We start from the raw sequence: 20,083 nt of genomic DNA on the forward strand, positions 1-20,083 counted from the left end.
TAAAAATGCATGCAGTCATTTCCCCCTCCCCCTATTTGCCTGGGCTGTTGATCTTGTGATATATTTATAGAGATTGTGGTTGGCTGACCAGGAGTTATTTTGCAATAGGAATTTGTAAGATTTCTACTTTGAGCATGTGTTCCAGACTTTTCTGACTTTAAAAAGAAAAAAAAAAAATCTTTCTTAGCGCATCCACTTCGCTCTTGTGTAATCCTTTCACAACCAGAGTCAGCCTTGTGTTTTACATGTAGTTTTTGCTCTGTGTATTTCTTTTGATTCTGGCCTTTTCTCCTCATTGGTGTCTCTTTTTACTCCAAGATCTGAAAGACCATAGCTCCTTTTTTCACAAGAATTATGTTTACACATGAGAATGCGGTGACAGGGAAAGGGGTACTTTGAGGGTCAGGAGACCTCAGTTTCTTTATCTTTAAGAAAAGGGTTTTGGATGAGAGTGGAGGGGCGCGCATGCTACCACCTCCTGCTTTACCCTGCTGGCTGCAGACATCAGTAATCCATCACAGCACCCCTCCTAGCTGAGCTCTGCTCTGGCTCCAGAATCTTTCTCCATACATTGCTGCAGGCAGTTGCTATTAATTGATTAGAATGTTACTGAAAATGAAGCCCCTTTGCCATGCTTGGACTACATGATTCCCTTGACTCCATTCATGAGAGTGGTTCTCTCAGTATGGGCAGTGCAGTTCCTTTCCATGTTTAAACAGTTGACTGACTCGATGAGCATTCAGCCATATTGCCCTTCTGCATGTGCTGTGGGGCCACAGAAGGGCTCCAGAAAGCTGGCAGCCGCCCTCATGGAGCTTGCAGTTAGGTCGGAAGCAAGGCTGCAGAGGTGGAGGTATTCCCAGGTGTGCAAGCATGCCCTTGCTGCTCCAGGAGACTGTGTCTGTAGACAAGAAGGCCTGCTTCCTGGCATGGTGCCTGAGGCCCAGCTGGTCAGAGTGGACTTCAGTACACCTGTGAGGACAGCGTGGAGCAAAGACAGAAGTAACACAAACAGAATCTACGAGTTTCAGAACCAGGAGGGTCCTCAGAACACCCCTGGTCAGAGTCTTCAGTTTATAGCCAGGAAATCTGGGGCTCAGAGGAAAGACGGGACTTGCCTAAATAAACAATAATTAAAAAGCTCAAGATAAATGATAAGTCATTTTAATAAATGATATTCGCATACAGCCAATACTTATATAGCATTTAATATTTGCCAGCATTGTTTTGAGAGCTTTGCATATGTTAACTGAGCGAGTACTGAGTACCCTGTGAGGTAAGTCCTGTTATTATCTCCATTTGACAGATTAAGAAACCAAGCCTTGGAGGGACACTTCCTCATGTCACATGGCTTGTAAGTGGCAGAGCCAGGGTTTGACCCCAGGCCAGCTGACTCCAGATTCTATGTTGCGAAGTACTGTACCAAGTAAATCTTTCGGGGTGGTGGGGGTGGGGGCAGGAGGGGATGAGGATCAGAACATATTTGGGTATTTTTTTAAAATGTATTAATTTTGGGCCTCCCCGGTGGTGCAGCAGTTGAGCGCTGGGTCGCGAAGCTGCCTGCAGCCTCTGCAGCGCTGGTTCGATCCCCAGCTGCTCCCCGGCCACCAGAAGAGGGTCCCACATGGCATGCAGACCTCTCCTGCCGCCTGCTGCTCCCCTCAGCAGTGTACTTCGGTCCTTCTGCCTGCTCTGCTCCCCGCTCTGGCTCTGGTGAATTCTCTCACCCTCCCGCGCTTCTTCTGACTGTACCCAGTGCTTGTATAAACAAACAAAAACAAACAAACAAATAAATAAAAATACATGCCTCTTTTTAAAAAAAAATAAAATGTATTAATTTTACTCTCTACCATCACTGTAATCATGATGACATCACCTGGATCTGTGACTCATGTGGCGCTGTTAGCACTGCTGGCAATGTTATAGGTTTATACCTTTACGTCCACCCAGCAGCTGTGCTTTGTAGGGTATTCTTCTACAGAGGACACTGAGACTGAAACGTGTGATGTGCCTTGTGTTTTTCATGGAGTTCCTGAGTGGCCCAGGCTGAATTTGGAGCCCTGTCTGCCTCACCCCAGATGTCAGAATTAGGAGGTTTCTGAGAGGCCGTAAGTCCAGGAGATGGGCAGCAGAAGGGCTGGCAGTCTGAGGAAGGCCTGGGGCCAGGGTCCTCTCCCAGCTTGGGGGGGCTGCCTCTCTTCCCTGGGGACTGTCTGGGCACCCCAGTATCACCTTGGACATGTCACAGCCCTTTATTGTGGTCTCCCTGAAAGAGCTTTGAGGAGCAACCTTTTCCCCTTACTGAAAAAATACCTAAAGGGGTAACTTTGAAAACTGTCTTCCAATTCTGGGTTCACCTAATTTGGAGCTTGCAACTGTCTGTATTTATAATAGGGTTTTTTCCCCTGTGAAGCAAAAAAGTTTTTCTTTTTTTACCCCTGTGTGCCCCCCCCCCCACTTCCTGCTGATCTGAAGCGAATATTTATCATGTATTTAATGAGTAATCTGAGTCTTGGCTTGGTGAGGCTGTACCAGGACATGGTTTATGGCTGATCTGGTTTTAACTCGCTCCAGGCGGTTTTCCCTGGAGTTTTCTGTAAAATCATAAACCTGGAGAGAGAATTTTTGTGGAATCCAGTCACATGACTCACTCTTTTGTAAATTGAGAGATTAACTGTGTGACTGTAAAGAATGGAGACACTTTTCTTTTTTTAAAAGAAAACAAACAGAGCAGCATTATTCACCCAGAGGAGTGTGTCCACTCTCGGAAGACAGAGGTGGGGGCTGTCACTCGCCAAGGGCCAGGGTCTCTGCGCTGTGCCCAAGGGCAGTGTGGTATAGGGTGTGAGAAATGCAGACCTGGAGTGGAGCATCTAGGTTAGAGGCCTGCGGAGCCTCTTCCCAGCTGATCCCTGCTCTCTGCAGATCTTGGTGTCCTTGTCTACATAGTGGGATTGAGACGGTCCTTACCACTTAAGGTGGTTGAGGAGATGAAGTGAGATGGTGCATGCAGTGCCTACACCCAGGACTGGCATATAGGAGGTGCTCAGCAGGTGCCAACTGCTTGTGATTATCATGGCCATTGGAGGCCCTTGGTACAGCATTCATAATACAAGCCCCATTATGTGGATGTCAAGGCTCTGCTCCAAGCCTGTAGCTGATGAGCTCTCTTCTTCCTCACAGCAGCCTCTGTGAGTTGGGCAGCGGCGCATTCCCACTTGACAGAGGAAGGCACAAAGGCACTGAGATGTCAAGTCACTTGCCTGAGGTCTCACTAGCCAGGGGCAGGGTTGTGCCCCACCTGACTCTGCTGCTGGTGGCCATCATCTTTAGTCCTGGAGCCTAAGGGCTTCCATCACTGGTCCCAGAAGGCAGACCAGGCCTTGACTGACCCTGCCTGGATGTGGGTATCAGTCTTGTACCTGGTCTTAATGCCTCCCTTTGCCTTTTCCAGCAGTCCTTTTGCACACAGAGTTCTGTATGTTTCTCCTCTGCTTAAAGCTCTTTGTGTTGGGTCAAGGATATAAGGGAACTCACTCTTTTATCTGTGACTTCTATAAAGGTAAACTTATTTCAACGTAAAGTGTTTTAAAAAAACCATAGCCTCATTGGACCTGACCCCAGGAACAAGCTCACGCTTCCATTCACAGCCTTACACTCCTTCGTGAGTCAGCCCAGTGAGGGGAACAGAATTTACACACACTAAACAACCAGTAACTATTACCTGACGTGTTGGACCCAGAGCGCACCCCTTGGTGGCATCCAGAGCCCTGGAATAAGGAGACTTCTCCGGGCCTGCATGCCAACTCCCGCATGGTAGCTAAGGCAGGCCGCCGCCCCCTCTCTGAGACCAGCAGTCCCCCTTCCTCTGAGGTTGGGAGTCAGGCCCAAGCGTGGAGGTAGAGACCAGGCCCACTGCACAAAGCTGGAGACTGACAGGTGTTTATTTCTAGCCCGTTCTACTCCCAATAGTTCCATGTCCTGGAGCTTTCTTCTTCCACGTTCCCAAACCATCACTTCCCTTTCCTACAAATGACCGTGGCTTCTGGGTTGGCTTCCTTCCCAGGCATTGGCTGCCTTCAACGGTGCACTTGCCTTCCGAGGTGGCTGAGAACCTTGAAATAAGTCAGAACTCCCCAGTGCAGTTTACAGGTGCTCAGTAATTACTGGCTGCTATTGTTATGAGAAACAGTAGTGGTGGTGGCGATGATGACGATGATGATGATGACGATGATGATGAAGAAGAAGAAGAAGAAGACGACTGCTAGAGGCTGCTATGATCCTCATGGCCACCCACCAGAGAGAGAAGAACCTGCCTGTACCTGGGAACCCATAAGAATAAGACAAGGCCCTGCTGGTTCCATTCCAAGGAAGCCTGATTTCTTGACACTTGACCTTGGAGAGCAAGAACCTAGAGTAGGGAGGAAGGAACAACGTAACTGGGAGGAATAAAGAAATCGGTCAGTTCCCGTGGGATTCTCTTGTAGTTGGAAATTTAACCAATCAATGATAGTGGCTTTGGGGCCTCCCTCGGAGAGGCTTCCTGTACCGGTTTGGGGGCCAGGCTACATGTCTGTTCTGTGGAGCACTGTAGCTGCTCTACAGCAAAGGAGAAGAAAAAAGATGAAACCATTATTCTATCCTTCCCAGGGCTAGAGGCTGCCAGGCCAGATGGAGGTGTGGACTCTGGCCTGGGATATCTAGGCAGGGGATCCTTGCCTGCTGCTGGCATATTGGTGGGCTGGTCCTTTCCTTCAGATTGGTGAAGGCCCTCAGAGAAGCCTGTAGCTCTGGCGGGTTCAGCAACAGGCTACCCACCTGGGCAAGATGGCACCGGCCTCCTTACTCCTGGCACCCAGCTTGTGGCCACTTCATTTGCGTCTAGGTTTTACATTGCCTCTGTTGAGTGGGGGTTCTGTGCACCCCCAGCATCCCTTCCTCTGGGAAGCCCTTCCTGACCCTGTAGTCTCATTGGATCCTGTTGTCAAAGGTGCTTATGGCGCCCAGCCTTTCTCTTTGTACCTATCTCAGTTGGTTACTATACATTGATAGTGTGAAGTAGTTAAGTAACTGCCTTTATTCTTCCCCACTGTCCTTGATGCTGTTGTATCCCACTAACTACTCTGGTGCCCAGCACAGAGTAAGCACTTAATAGCTAATATTTGATGAATGAATAAGGAACTATGTCTGATTTAGTGTCAGCACCCTAAGGCTTTGCTCAAAATCACACATCTAGTATTAACTCTAAGCATCTACTGAAAAATGGTATCACTCACCTGGGTTTCAGCACTTTTAATCCAGAGCATTCTCTGGCAGCTGCCATTCACCCCTCAAACTTCGGACCCAGGGCATCTGTGACCTTGAGCCACCATGTAAACTTAGGAAGCAAATGCAAAATTAAAAGCCAGGCATACACATTAAAAATATATATATTGAATGTGATATAAAAAGCAAGATTCTTGTTAGAGAATTTATTATCTTTAGTTTCCTGGGAATGGAATCAGCTTTATTTTTTTTTTTTTTTTAAATAGAGGCATGTTTTATTTATTTATCTGCACTGGGTACAGTCAGAAGCACGGGAGGGTGAGAGAATTCACCAGAGCCAGAGCGGGGATCAGAGCAGGCAGAAGGACCGAAGTACACTGCTGAGGGGAGCAGCGGGCGGCAGGAGAGGTCTGCGCGCCATGTGGGACCCTCCTCTGGTGGCCGGGAGCAGCCGGGATCGAACTGGGCAGCTTCGCAACCCAGCGCTCAACCGCTGCGCCACCGGGGAGGCCCTGGAATCAGCTTTATAACCTGCAAAGCTGTTGTTTGGTATTAGCATACAAACCCTCAGTAGGTGTTCTCAGGAACACCTGGCGAGAACAAGCAGAGGACAACCTGTGCTTATGTTACCGTTGTGGTCTGTTGGTTAGTAGGGAAGCAGTTCATCTACATTGTTTGGGGCCAGGTTTGATTTGATGGTTCATACATGAAGGACATGTGTGTAAGAGAAATGGTCACAAGCTTGGGTTGAGAAGGTGTGTGAGCCAGTCACTCAACCCTTGGATGCTTGTTTAATTCTTGTGATAGAAGATAAACTGCATTGTGTCCTTTGCAGGGTTACTGGGAGAATTCCATGAAGTATAACAATCCACAGAGCGCTGTGCTGATGATTGATAATCTCATGTACCAAAGAGATGCATTTCTATTTTTCTTGATGCTAAGCCCCAAGAGTTTTGGAATCTTCCTTGACTCTGTCTCATACCCCCACATCTAGTTCATCAGTAAGTCCTGTTGGTTCTACCTCCCAGTAAATTCAGAACCCAACCCCTCACAGCCACCTTCCTCTTTCACTGGGGCTGCTGTTATAGTCACCTCTTCAAAGGCCTCCTGCTGCCTCTGCCCTTGCTGCATTGTCTGTGCTTAGCATAGCAGCCAGAATGATCTTTTGAAAAAGGAAGTCGATTGTGTCACTCTGCCAGAACCTCCCAGCGGTTCTGCAGAGTAAAAGCCAAAGCCCTTCCGTTGTCTGTTAGGCCCTACACAGGTCACCTCCCAGATCCCAGCTCCTCTGGTCCTCACTCACTCCATCTCAGACATCTTGGCATCCTCGCTGTTCATCAAGCGAGGTGCTGGCCATTCCCTCTTACCCACACCCCACAGGGCCAGCTCCCTCACCGCCTTCCATTGTTTGCCCAGTGATGCCTACTCTGACCACCTTATTCCACTGAACCCTGCTACTCCTGCCTGCCTTGCTCCTAGGACTCAATACTTGCTCCCATATGTTTTACTTATTTATTCTTCCTGTTACCGTCTCCCTCCACTTGAGTGTAATCACCTTGAGGGCAGGAATATGTCCCAGCTGCCTAGAACAGTGTCTGGTATGTAGTAAGACTTGTCAGATAAGTGAGTGACTTATTCCTAATTTGAATCTTGATTCTTAGTGGGAGAAGCAGAAAATTCAAGTTAAGTCTTGGGAACCCACTGGATATTGGAAAGGAAAGCAGTAGGCTCACGGAGCTTGGGTTGTCCAGACCCATTTGTCATCGAGTCTTCAGTAAAGAGCAGGGGACTTAGAACCATTCTCTGGGCAGTTCCAGGGGCTCCGCACTACTTCTTGCAGGTGTGGTACCTCCTGCAGGTCTCCAGCTCAAGTGCCCTTGGTTTTACTCATGGTGGAGGCTCTGAGTACAATCAGTTGTACCAATTGATCATTTAAAACAAATTTTTGTATTCAAATTCATGCTCATATGTATAAAAGACACTTTATGGAATAATATGTATTTGATACTCATGACTATAACATGCACATGGATTGATACAAAAAATAAAAGACTTCAAAGGCATTTCAGCATGCAGAGACCTTCTCTCCTGGATTCGTAGTCACCTTGCCCTTCCATAAGAGTGGAGGGAAGCCCTGGGAACAGTGAGTGGTGGACTTGGAATTGTCCACCAGTGGATTTGAGGTTATCCATTAGAGTGCTTAATGCATAGTAGGCTTTTCAGAAGTAGTACCTGTTGAGCAAGAAAAGGAATAATTATTTAGAATCACTTGTTATCTCATCCAAATGCAATTGCTAATACAGTTCATCAATCATCTAAGCAACTCATTATCAGTATTTCCTGAGAAATAATAATAAACGGATGCCTACTTGGTGACTGTAATATTTGCCCAGTCTAGCACCTGCCGTGGGTGCTAGCATCTTGGCCCTGTGTGGGATGTGGTGTTTGCTCAGGAGGAGCACCCAGTCTGGGGGAAGGCGGGTGCTCCAGGGCCAGCCCCATCCCATGGAGTTGGTCAGAGGTGCTGGTGGTGAGGTGTTAGTGATGTTGGGAGAACAATGAACAGGGACAAATCAAATCTAGCGGGGGAGGAGTCACTGAGGTCTCCAGAAAGTAAGCACTTTTTAAGTTTCTGTGTGGAAGGGAAAAGGCAGGGTCCTAATTAGACCACCACGGAAATGGGCCACACCATGTCTGTACTGACTGGGCTTGACCGGTGGCTGAGGCGCCATCTTGAAGTTGCCCCCTGAAAGCTGGTGGCCCCTTCAACCCGCTCTGAGCCCAAGGGAGCTCAAGCCCCCACATTTGTGGTGGCACCTCAGCTTCCTGAGTCTGTGGCTCCACTCTCTTATCACAGAAAGGCATTTCATTTTTCGAGATCAGGCAGCCAGGACCCAAGGAGCTGTTTTCCTCCATTGTGCAAGCATGACAAATCATTAATTTTTGATTGATTTGCTTAGAATTATGGGCGCCCCAGCATTCTTTCCGCCGCTGAACAGCTGTATAACAAATGAATATATCAGTGTGCACAAAAGATTGGAGATCTAAGAGAAGCAATTACATTGGCCACCCTCCCCCACCCTCAACCTTCCCGGGCAATGAAGGGAGGAAATTTTTACCAGAAATTCCTCAAGTGGCTTTAAAAAAAAATGCCTTTTTATAATTGAATTAAATCTTTATCTCTTCATCTTTTGCTGCAGATTTCCAAATACATACCAGTTTGCCACGTGCTTGGATTCTATCCATCCACGAGAAATCTTTGATAATGAAATTTCAACTTGTGAATTAAAACCAAAAGGAAAAAAAGGAGCAAATTCTACTCCTCCTTTTTGTATTTTTTTTTTTTTTTTTTTTTTTTTGGTCGCTGCTATTCCTTTAAGATTTTGGAACCGTACCAGTGCACTAAATGTGACCTCCATAACTTTTAAATTAAGAATTTATGCTGGCTTGAAATTTATGAAATATTTCAGCATGAAAGAAAGCCTTTTTCCCTCAGGAAAATTGAGCAATAAATCACAGCACTGTGGATTTACTGCCCTAGAGCCAGCGAGAGATAGGATTTTTTTTTTTTTGCTTCATTCTAAAAAAAAAAAAAATGTAATCATATAAGACAGCTTAGCTGCTATCCTCCCACTCTCTAGAATTTTTAATTTCAGCTGTTTCTGCTTGGATTTATTTCCAATATTCCTGCTCGGCTTTTCAATTTCCTCAGTTATTAAATTTTAATTCAGTGCATTAGCATTTAAATTAAAAAAGGGTTTATTTTATCGAAATCGTTGGCCAGCCCCCATCCCGTAGCACACGAATTGCCTGTTTCTGCCATTTGCACAAAATGTGAAATGCAGCTAATGTCTTACAACTTACATTTGCACAAATTTAGAAATAAAATTTCTGGGTTTGGAATAATATTTTCTTTCCAAGAAAATCCTTAATAAGAGAATGGAAAAGAACAACTCAACATTCATTTGGGAGGGAAGAGGAAGGCCAGATGAAACCAAAAATAGCCTTGCCCAGATCCTAGGGAGAAGCTGGTGTAGAAGAACTGGGTAGAGCTTGGAGAAGGGGGCAGGTACCCTGGGGCAGTGGTGTGTGGATACCTTTACCTCATCTTCTGGAAGAGTGAGTAAGAGGGTCTCTCAAGGATCCATGTGCCTTACCATATTTCTTTTTGCTACAGAGGGATTAGGTTAAAGTTGGGTCAGCTCTACAGACAGTGGCAGATGAAAGGGAGGAGGCAATGATGCAACTTAATCTCGAGCCTCCTATCCCCATTTTAACCTATGAGAATTTCATAGGGAAAGAAAAGAACTTAGCCAAGTTCAAGGTCTTCGTACCTTGAGTCAGACTGAGGAGGACCAGGGAGCCACATCCTTCAGGAGCACATGGTACAGTGGCAGCCGAAGTAGAGTCTCTGTTACTTAAGCGGTCCCTCCCCAGGTTTGCTGGCACCTGTGTTTCTGTGTTCAGCGTCATTCTGACTCCGGAGAAACCTCAGGCCTCTGGGGTCTGGTGGATGCTCATGAGATGCTTACTTGCCATTTGGGGTGCAGATCAGGCCAGAGCCAGGCTGGGATGACCCCTGGCACCATTCCTACCAGCTTGCTCCTCTGTTACGTAATTTCATTCAAGCTGCACCTCATTCTACTGGACCTTTATAACTGTAGTGAGGGTTGTTAGTGATCTTTATTATTACAGCTGAGTCTATGCTAAGTGCCTTTACATACATTAACTTTACTTAAATCTTATGCTAATCTCCTGAGGTAGGTCCTTGGATTAGTGTATTGCCATTTTGCACATGAGGGAAACAAGAGTCCTTGAGCACGTAGGGGACTTGCCTGTGATTATAGCGCTAGAAGGAGGCAGAACCAGGACTCCAGCTTAGACCATGGACTCTGAACCCAGGCGCTCTTCAGCTTGGGTTCAAATTGCAAATGAAGTTATATGATACTGGGTAAGGATGGGTTTGTGTGCGAATTGGTGCTCTGAACTCTGGGTTTCAGCTGGGTGGCCCCACAGCTGCCCCTGTTGTTATGGTGGGGCCAGACTCAGCCAGACTCCACGCTGTGATTGACAGAAGCTGTGATACTGTCACACGCTGTCTTGGGCAGCCTTGCGCCCCTTGTCTGTCCACACCCCTGCCTTTATCAGCTTCCATGTCTGCCAGTTAAGGGACATTTCACAGCTGCTGCGGTCCACTCCTCCTTCCAGTCAGTCTCTCTCCCCACTCCCACCACTATAGGTTTTGTTTGGACATCTGTTTGAACATTTTTCATGTTTTGTCCGTGTTTTGTAAAAGCGGATGGAAAACCTTGTGTGTTGGCTACCTGTGATAAGAAGCTCCCATGTCATAAACATTATAAAAGGGAAACAGGTGGTGATGATCAGGTGTGCCGAAAATAGAGACTCATGTCTCTTACCTAGTCATGTGTTCACTGCACTTAAACTGGACTCTCTGTGAAATTGTGAAGGAAAAGGACAAAAAAAGAACATTGAAAGTGTGTATGAAAAAATGGATGAAAAGCTAAAAATAAGTGCCCAGAGTTGAGTCTGAAAGGTGAGAGATCATTTGGGATTTTACCATTTTTTGAAGCTGTCCACCATTTCTGCCTCTTAGCATATGTACGTTAAAATAACTTCCCCTTTGCTTTTACATAGTAGTTATGAGGAATCAAGATGTCGCAAAGAGGCTGTAATTGATCCTTTTGCTCCCAGTGAACTGATAGACAAACCATTTTCTGCTTTCTTGTTTCTTCCTCTGAAATAACACATCAGCATCTCATTAATTTCTCCCTCCCAGGTCTCATATTTCTACCTTCCTATTTGTCCTTAACTTTTCCATTTCCCTCTCGTGGCCAGTGTAGGCGAGGTGGGTTCCCCCATTTCCAGATTGGCTTTCCTGAATGTTTGAAGGGAGATAAAAAATGACAGCGCTGAGAAAGGTGGGCTTCGAAGTCACCCAGATCTGGGCTTGTAACAAGAGGTTTTCAGTAGATGAATTCAATCCTTTGACCACCTGTGCTTCACTTGTAAATTGGGGATATGGTATATGTGTATTGGGTGAACTATAGAGAAGAGGAAATGAGACATTTGATGTCCATACACTAGCACCTAATGGGGAGGTGGGCCGAAGGGTAGGAGCGAGTCTGAATACCTACAGGGGCCAGGCAGATGACTGGGGGTAAGGCAAGAGGGAGTGGTAGGAACTGTGGAGAACCAGCTCCAGTTGCCTGGTCACATGGGACTGTGTGGCTTTCAGAAGCTGAAATTGGGCCCTTTTGGGGATGAGATCTCTTTATTTTTATATATTGGCTCTGAATCCAAGTTGGTCATTAAGTTTTGCCATTTTGCGATGTCTCACAAGCGCTTATCAAAAGGTAGCTGCTGCTGTTTTTATTTTAGGTCCTCAACCTTTCATCTGCAGTCCTGAAATCTGAAAAGCTTGAAAACAAAATGATTTTTAGTAACTGATGAGGTGGCAGAACTTGACCTGAAGAGAGAAGAGGCTAGTCCCTGTGTTCATTTAGGTCATACAAGGCTGACTCCCTAAGTTTCACTATAGCAGTATCAATGTGTTTTGAGTACTGGGGCTCCCCACGCCCTGCCAGGGCTGTTCAAAATATAGAACACACGTGCGACATTACCTTTCTAAAATTAGAAAGATTCTGATTTTGGAAACGCATGTGTGCCAGAGTTCTGAGCTTGCGTTATCCAACTTTGATTACTATTATAAATGTTTTAACAAAGGTAAGGAATGCATCTTCCACCAGTGGTGGTGCAGGGAACCTAGGCATTATTCCCATGTCTGTAGAGCTGGGCTCCCCTTCACTCCCCCTTGCCACCCTCCCCAACCCCCAGCTCTGGACTGGGAATAAGGTCCCCAGGCATTTGACATTCAGGCTCCATGAGACTTCAGAGCCTCAGTCTCTCCACCTGAAACAGAATTTTAGGATTTCTGTAAATTTCATTTGGCCAGTCTTAGCACCCCCATCCTTTACCCCCGAATAAAAGAGATTAAGAAACTGACACTCACTTGCCTCCCTCTGTTCATAAGGTTGGGGGACGAACTATTTTAACTTAGTAGAATTTTCCCCCTCTGGTTGGTAGGAATAAATCTGTGGCTACTGTTTTATTGGAAATCCCAGATGAAAATAAAAATGGTGCAATTCAATCTCAGATTTAGCTGGTTACTTACTTTTCACCGAGTCCCCAGGGCTCTGTGGTTGCTGGGTTTGTGTTGGCAGTGGGTGCTCAGCTGGATTTAAAGGGCCAGGCAAAAGGGGCGGGGGATGTTCTTACTCCCTCTTACCACTGGGGGCAGAGTTTCCCAGCCTGGAGAAATGGAGCAGGTCGTTGTGGCCAGCCCATCCCATATCTAAAGGGGGTGTTGAGTGGGAGCTTGGTGGGGTGGCCGTGGGTAGAATTTCTCTCCCGCCTTGGCTGATGTGGGTGTTTTGGGTTTCTTTTGCAGGCTGACGGAGCCAGTGCAGCAGGAAGGAAAAGCACGGCAAGCAGGTACTTTCCCCCTTCCCTGCCCCAAGTTGCACCCACATTCCTGTATTGGTCTTCACCTACAACCTGAAAAGATAAATGGTCCAGGCCTTCTCCCCTTGCTGAGAAACACCCATGCTTCCCCAGAGGATTGAGGTGGGCAGCACTTTCCAGCCCTCCTGGTGCCCTCTGTGGGCTCCTATGACTGGCACGAAGGATGACTCAGTCCTCAGTTGGCCTTTGGCCACTCAAACTGGGGCACATTTAAGGGTGAAGCACACAATGGCGGGACCTGGGCTTGAATCCATTTCAGCTACTGTGTGTGAACTCTGGAGGAGCCAGCCCCATCCCAGTCTGGAGTTCATTGACCTGACTTGGGGACTTTACTAGTGCCCCAAGTCAGTCACTGCAAGGCAGGGAAGGGGAATATTGTGCTTTGCCAGACCAGGAGCTAGCAGGAAATGGGGCGTACCCCAATGGAAAGCTGGGCTTTCTCAAGGAGGGGGAAAGAGGACAGTACAGGCCCACGCAATGACATACAGCACTAGAGTAGTCAGATGGCCTTTTGAGGGCTTCAGAGACAGGAAGAAGGCAAGGAATAGAGAAGAGAGATGTCTCCCCAGGCCACACAAAGTCTGGAACAGGCTCTAGGATCACCTACTGGAGTCAGGGGTCAGATCACGAATGCCAAGCCCAGGAGTTTGTCTTAGTTTGTCTTAGAACACTAGTTCTTGAAAATGGTAATAGATTTTTGTGGAACAGAGGGATTTTGTGGCTAAAGGAGAGTGGGTTTAACAAAGTCAACAGATTTCTTTGCTGTTGGACTTTTCAGAGCCTTTAATTGCTAATGTGTGTGTTTGAGAACATCTAAGAGTGATAACGATGCCATGTTTCTCAAACTTGCTTAACCATGGAACTCTTATTGAAGCTCATTCCCTGGAGCAAGTGTTTTTTTGAAACATGCTTTGGGAAACCATGGAGAGAGCTGATGCCAGTTTTTGAACAGAAGAATAAAGTATCCAGCTCTGTGTTTCAGGGAGATCACGCTGGCACCTGTTGGCAGGTGGTTGGGAATGGCTAGAGTGAAGATGGTGCCACCAGGCTGGAGGTCATTGTGTCCCACCAACCCAATATGGGGCTCCTGCCATCTCCCCAATCTCCTCTTGTGTCATTCCGCCCCTCATTCAGTCTGTCTGTGATGCTCCTACAGCTTTCCCTAACACTCCAAACCATGTGTTGGTCACCTTTACCTGGGAAGTGCCAGATAGCAAATATTTTGTTCTTCACAGCACTGTGGTAACTTCCTAGCTTTGCCAGTGTAACAGGAAAGCAGCCACAGGTTATACTTAAATACTTAAACGGTGGTCATCTGATGACCTCTGATCTAAATGCACTCCTGCCTGAGAGCCTTTGCAACCACTGTTCCCTTTGCTGGAATGTTCTTTTCCTAATCTTCCCATGACTGGTGCCCTTTTATCCCTCAGGTCTTGGTTTCATCCTCAGAGAAGCCTTCCAGGACCCCTTCTTCAAGGGCCCTGGCATGTGTCCCTCAAGGCGTGCTCACACCCTTTCATTATCCTGCTGGTCAGTGAACTGTCACTGCTTCTCCCCTGGAAGTGCCAGCTCTGCGCAGCGACCACACTGTGCAAACAGTGGGCAGACCCCTGGCCAGACTCAGGGAGTGTCTGTGGTGTGGATACACTGAATGAGATGGAGAGGATGTGTACAGGGCCAGGGAGGGTGGACTAGAACACAGGGGTGGACAGCTGGACATGGGCCCATGAATGGTGACTTGTTCCTCTCCTGGGCCCCCGTAATGGGACTTTGAGGATAACAGTGCTGAGGCTATGGCCTCCAGGCCAGTGGGGGCCCTCAGACCAGACTGATGATGCCTGAAAGTACTTTCCAAGTCAACATGTCAGGACAGGAAGGGGGTCCTGGGCTATGCTAGTCCCACCCTGTCACTGTACCCAAGGCAGGGACAGGCCTGCTAGAGTCATATGATAAAGCACGTGATTGTATCAGGCCTGCTAAAGCTGGTACCTGCTCTACCTAGTGATGCTGTGCTCAGGTGAGGGGCTGGCCAGCCTCTCCGTTGCTCTCCCATATACAAGGAGCACCTGCTGCGTCAGGTCCAGTGCTGTGTGGGAGGCCTCAGAAGGATCCAGCAGACATCTGAGTGTGTGCTGTGTGGCAGGCGCAGTGTCTACAGCAGAGTGCTGCTGGGACTGGACGAGGAGGAGAGTCCGTCCCTTCCTCATGACTCCCACCCAGTTGTGATCCTTGCCCTCACTCTCTAATCTCTCCCTCACCAGTGCCTCTGCAGTTCTCAAGTGAATCTTATCAGTCCAGGGCTGCAGTCAGGGAGAAGAGCTCCGAGATGGATTGGAGATGCCTGCCCAGGTCAGGCAGGTAGGACGGCACGCTTGTGTCTTTGCTCTCCCTGACTGGCCCAGGCTGCATGTACTCAGTGTCGGAGCCCCGTGCCATTACCTGGTGTCAGAGTGTGTACCAGGAAGGGCCAGCCCAGTTCTTAGGGCTGTGTGTGACTTGAGGTGTAAAGGAGAAATGTCTAAGAGTAGAGACTACCATTTGGTCCATTTACTTGTAAGGCTCTGAGCAAAGGGGCTTATATATCTTAATTTATTATTAATTTATGAATCTTTTATAACAATCCTAGGAGGGGGATACTCTTAGTCACACTTTACATATGAGGACACTGAAGCACAGAGAGGTTTACAGGACTTGAGCTGGCCCCATTGGCAGTGAGTGGTGGATCAGGCGTCTCCCCAGGTGTGACTTCTCTGGTGCACGTACTTCACACTGCGCCCTCCCGCTGCTCGCTGGCTGCTGCATATGAAGGATCAGCTCACAGATGTTACAGGAGCCCTTGTCAGGTGCTGGGGCTATGCCACAGCTGGGAACTGGCCAGGAAGGAGCAGCTCACAACTGAGCATCCTTGGAAAGACCAAAGCCGGGTCATTGCATAGTGACCTAACATCTACTAGAGAAGTGAAATTTACATTTAACATCAAGAGAACATTGTGTGGCCTGAGGGGATGCTGCTGGTAAATTTGACCTTACTTGGGTTAGATTGGCTAGGTGGGATGTAGACTTACAGAAACTTCATAGACTCATCTAGTCCCTGTTTCAGATGGGGAAACCAAAACCCGAGGTTCCCCCAAGTCAGAGTTAAACCTTATCGCCCTAGTGGGGAATGACCTTGAAAGACCCCAGCCCCTCCATTTTGGGGCTCCCCTCCAGCTGTGCTGGGAGTACTGTTATTATACCAGGGCTTGCTCTACTGCCAGAGCCTTTCTTTTGGTCTGGAACTCCTAATGTTGTTACTTCTCCAGAGAACCTCTGGCTGAACCCCAAAGGCAACAGCACAGGCTGCTAAGGATTTATGTTAAATTGAGGGGGACATGAGAGGTGGTGTTTCTGAGCCTAAGAAACAACCAAATGTGGTTTGGTTTACTTCCTTGTAACCCAGCCTGGGCCGGTTTTACGAGACCAGTGACCCCAACACTCGGGGTTAATGCTGGCCTTGCGTGCAGGTTACAAGTCACCTAGCACACCCGCAGCCACACTTCGCTTATTCTCAGAGGCATGGGGGCTGGGAGAATTCTAAAGGCAATGCAGTTTTTATAATCAAGTAAGTCCAGCTATAGGCTAGTTATAATGAAGCATTTGGCTTTTTTTTTTTTTTTTTTTTTTTTTCCAATTTTTTTGGGGGGTCATTTGAAGGTTTCAGAACTAGAAGAATCATAATCTGGTCCAGCCCTATTATTTTGGAGAAAGGGAAACCAGGGCTAGGTGATATTAAAGGTCCATTTGATTTACTCAATGTTCTAGTCACCTAACAAGTGGTCAGGATCTTACAGATAGGGTGATTGGGGCGTAGGGAGAGATGAGATCAGTCATTCATCTGTCACTCAGTACTTCTTGTGTACCTAACTCAGCGCTAGGGTCTGTCCTAGGTGCTGGAAATATAGCAGTCAACAGTACAGACAGAAATCCCCTCCCTTGTGGAGCCAATGTTCTCATAGGAGTGGAGGAGAGGTTATAAATATATAAAATATATAATATGTCATGTGATAAAAAGTGCTGTCAAAGAAAAGCAGGGAGGGTGCCTCGGAGAGCCGGCAAGAGCACCGCATCACTGAGGTGACATTTGAACATCTGAGGAAAGGGGACCAAGCTTAGTGTCATCTAGGCAAGATGTCATTCTAGGCAGAGAAAGCAACAGGTGCAAAGGCCCTGGGGCAGGAGTGTGTACGTTGTGTGGGAGTGACAGCAAGGACTATGTCGGGCCTTGGAGGTGGTTGTCATGACTTTGGCCTTTACCCTGTGTGAGATGGGGAGCCATTGGGAATCTTGAGCAGAGCAGTGGTGTGATATGATTTGGTTTTAAAAGTGTAGTTCTGGCTGCCAGGAGAATAGATTGCAGGGGGCAGGATGTTAAAGAGGGCTTGTCAAGGGTTCAGGACAAGACCTTAAAGAGTAGCCTTGGCAGTGAGTTTCTGAAAGGCCCTTTTTTTCAGGCTTGAAGGATCCAGCTCGGCAAAGCATTGTGTGAGTTCTGCATGAAAAATCACGCCTCCTGCGTGGTACTGGAATAGCCCGAGGGTGGAGCAGCTGGACCACTGTGGCCAGCTCTAGACGCCAGGACTGTGGGCATCTTCCTTGCCTTCTCTCTAGCCCCACTAAGGGCCAAGCTGCTTAGCACAGTGTTGAAGAACCCGGCTGCCTGGGTTCAGATTCTGCTGCTGTCCTCTGCCTGGTTGGGCTAGTTATTTGACCTCAGAATGTGGGAGGTACAAAGAAAATCTCCATTTTATGGATGAGGATATTGACGTTACAGCCCAGAGTGAGTGTTCAATAAATGTTTATTTCATCACCACCATGCTGATTCTAGTCCTAGGAGGGAGTAACAGTGGGAAACCAGTTGATTTCTTGATATCCTAGAGAGAGCTGGAGGAGCAGAGATGAGGGTGGGGATGGAACTGGTGTTTGTTGAAGGCCTATCACAACCATGACTGGGCCTTGTTGCTTACACAGATCTCATTGGTTCCCCCCAGCAGCTCTGACTTAGTGATGGCCTCTGCCTTCCTCAGAGGTCACTCAAATAGTAAAATGACTTTGGGTTTGGCTAAGTTCTTCTCCTTGAAACCGGTGTTTTCCACTGGTGGGTCATTTAATCTGATAATCACATGCATGTGGCTGCATAAATATTTTTTAAATAATATCTTCTTGTTTAGCATTTTGGTTTTCAGCAGTAAAATAAAAGTAGCCCTAAACAAATTAACTTCATTGGCACAAAAATTCGCAGTGGCAGTGGGCCAGTGACCAGCGTGGTCTGAACAGACGAGTGTTTTGAGAACGCTGGCAGTATATAGTCAGGCTGCGTCTTCATCTTGGTTCTAGGCTTATGTTCCTGTTATTGGAGCTTGGACTTGATTTCCAAAAATGCTGTTGTCACTCTGCAAAATTTTGTGTGAAGTTGTGCTAGAGAAATCATAAATTGCTGACTCTTGGGGGTGCATTGACTTATTCCAAAGGGGCCAGTTGGCTTCTCGGAGGGCAGGGTTCACTGTTTGATCAATCACACTTAAACCTAGACTCTGAAAATGGGGCAGGTTCTTGGCAATTCCACACATCCTTAGGTACACCTTACAGAGTTTGCAAATGCAGACTCTTAACACATGAGTATCGACACCAGTGAATCGTTTTTGCCAAACAGCGCTGCGGTTCTGGAGTTTGCAGTGGTCCAGTAAAGGGCAGTGGTTGGGGTTCCTGGGGAAGCCCTGCTCAGCTGTTGTGAACTTGCAGTTTTCCATTTAGAGCCTGATCCTAAAGAAGCACACACTGGTCCCTGGGATGGTCCAACCTGGCCGCTTCCCGAGGCTAAGGATAGGGTAGCCCTAAACCTAGCGCTAGGCTAGCAGAGCCTCGGTTTAACCATGACTGATCTGAGAAGGCAGCTCGAGATATTTCTACACCTCCTTGTCTGTCTGGCTTTGCCAGTGGAAGAGCAGTCCTCACCCTTGCCTTCTGCTTCCTCCCGTTTCCAGATACACTCCAAACGTCCCTCCTCCATCAGTCCCTTTCCCTCCCATCCTGCAGATGGCCTGGCTGCAGTGCGTGGCCTCCTCCTCCTCTCCATCCATGGAGGGTGGCCTTTTGCCTTCGTGGGAGTAAAAGTCCTTCTTCTGCATTCACTTATGGGTGTCCCATCCCTGCTGGCCTAAGAGCTCATCTTTTTCATAGTTTGACCAGAGTTTTCACATTTTGTCTGGTGAGTACTTGGTGAGGACGGGTGAAGAATAACACTGCTCTGTGTGTGCTGCTGAGCCGGGCACCTTAGTCCACCTCTGTGCTTAATTCTTCTATGCAGCCCTTAGCAGTTAGTGTAAACTCTCACAGCTTGTCCCTGAAGGAAGGGAGGGGTGGGCAGGCAGGAAGCTGGGTTACTGGCCATTCATCTAGTTGTCATCCCAAGACATCTTGGGAGCCATGTCCTCAGGGATCTCTTTGGGGTGTCTGAGGGCAGATGTCCCTGGGTGATGAGGGACTGGGCCAGGGCCTGCCATCAGTGTTGTGGGCAGAGCTGGCTGTGAATTGCAACTTCAGTCTGTCATCAGCTCCTCCAGGCTGGCCCACTGGAGGGTGGAGAGTGGAGGAGAGGAGACGAGGGGTAACAGCAGGACCAGGGTAGCATATTGAAGGGACAGCAACTGGGCAGTTATAGGCCCTCATGGCCAGTGTGGGCAAGATGTTGGAGGGAGAGCAGCTCTTTGGGGGAGCTTCATTACCTTTCATTTCGAGGAGAAAGTGGCCAAAGGGGTGGAGCATCAGAGCGAGAGAAAGGAATGATTGTAAAGTCATTCCCTCCACAGGACATAACGCTGGTGGCAGGGCATATATATTCTCCGAACATCCAGTGGGATGACATGTAGTCATGGCCTCACTCTTCGCTGATTGCCACCAGCCCTGGGGTCTGCGTGGTCCCCATGGTGGCTGGAAGATCTCTGTGGGACTGGGGTATGGGCCCCTCAGAGGCTTCGAGTACCCTGCCTGCTTGTGGAGGGGAGTCCACTTGGGTTAGAATTCCCAGTCTCCAGTGTCCTGACTGTTGTGTGTGGGGAGACACGGAAGGTGGGTCCTCAGAGAGCAGTGTGTGCTGCTGATCGCCCTCACCGAGCCCCTGGGAGGTGAGACAGTGGGGAGTTCTTTTTCATGACCTGGGCCAGCCTTCCTTGTGCCGCACCACCCTGGAAAGAAGCTCCCAGTTTTACCTAGGGAGCACCCGTGAAATGTTGGAATTTGT

At 47.9% G+C, this 20,083-nt stretch overlaps 1 protein-coding gene across 17 annotated transcripts in view; it reads left to right on the plus strand.

Moving 5' to 3' along the window:
- ZNF618 (zinc finger protein 618) overlaps nucleotides 1-20,083 on the plus strand; it is a 176,443-nt gene that overhangs the window by 78,784 nt on the left and 77,576 nt on the right. For all 17 annotated transcript variants that reach the window (XM_054689071.1, XM_054689063.1, XM_054689066.1 and 14 more), the window contains one exon: nucleotides 12,734-12,777. In XM_054689071.1, the coding sequence (XP_054545046.1) occupies nucleotides 12,734-12,777 (44 nt within the window). The remainder of the gene's footprint in view (nucleotides 1-12,733; nucleotides 12,778-20,083) is intronic.

The sequence above is a fragment of the Talpa occidentalis genome, unplaced genomic scaffold (assembly GCF_014898055.3).
Source record: "Talpa occidentalis isolate TD23 unplaced genomic scaffold, MPIMG_talOcc4v2.1 talOcc4.7, whole genome shotgun sequence".
NCBI classification, from domain to species: domain Eukaryota; kingdom Metazoa; phylum Chordata; class Mammalia; order Eulipotyphla; family Talpidae; genus Talpa; species Talpa occidentalis.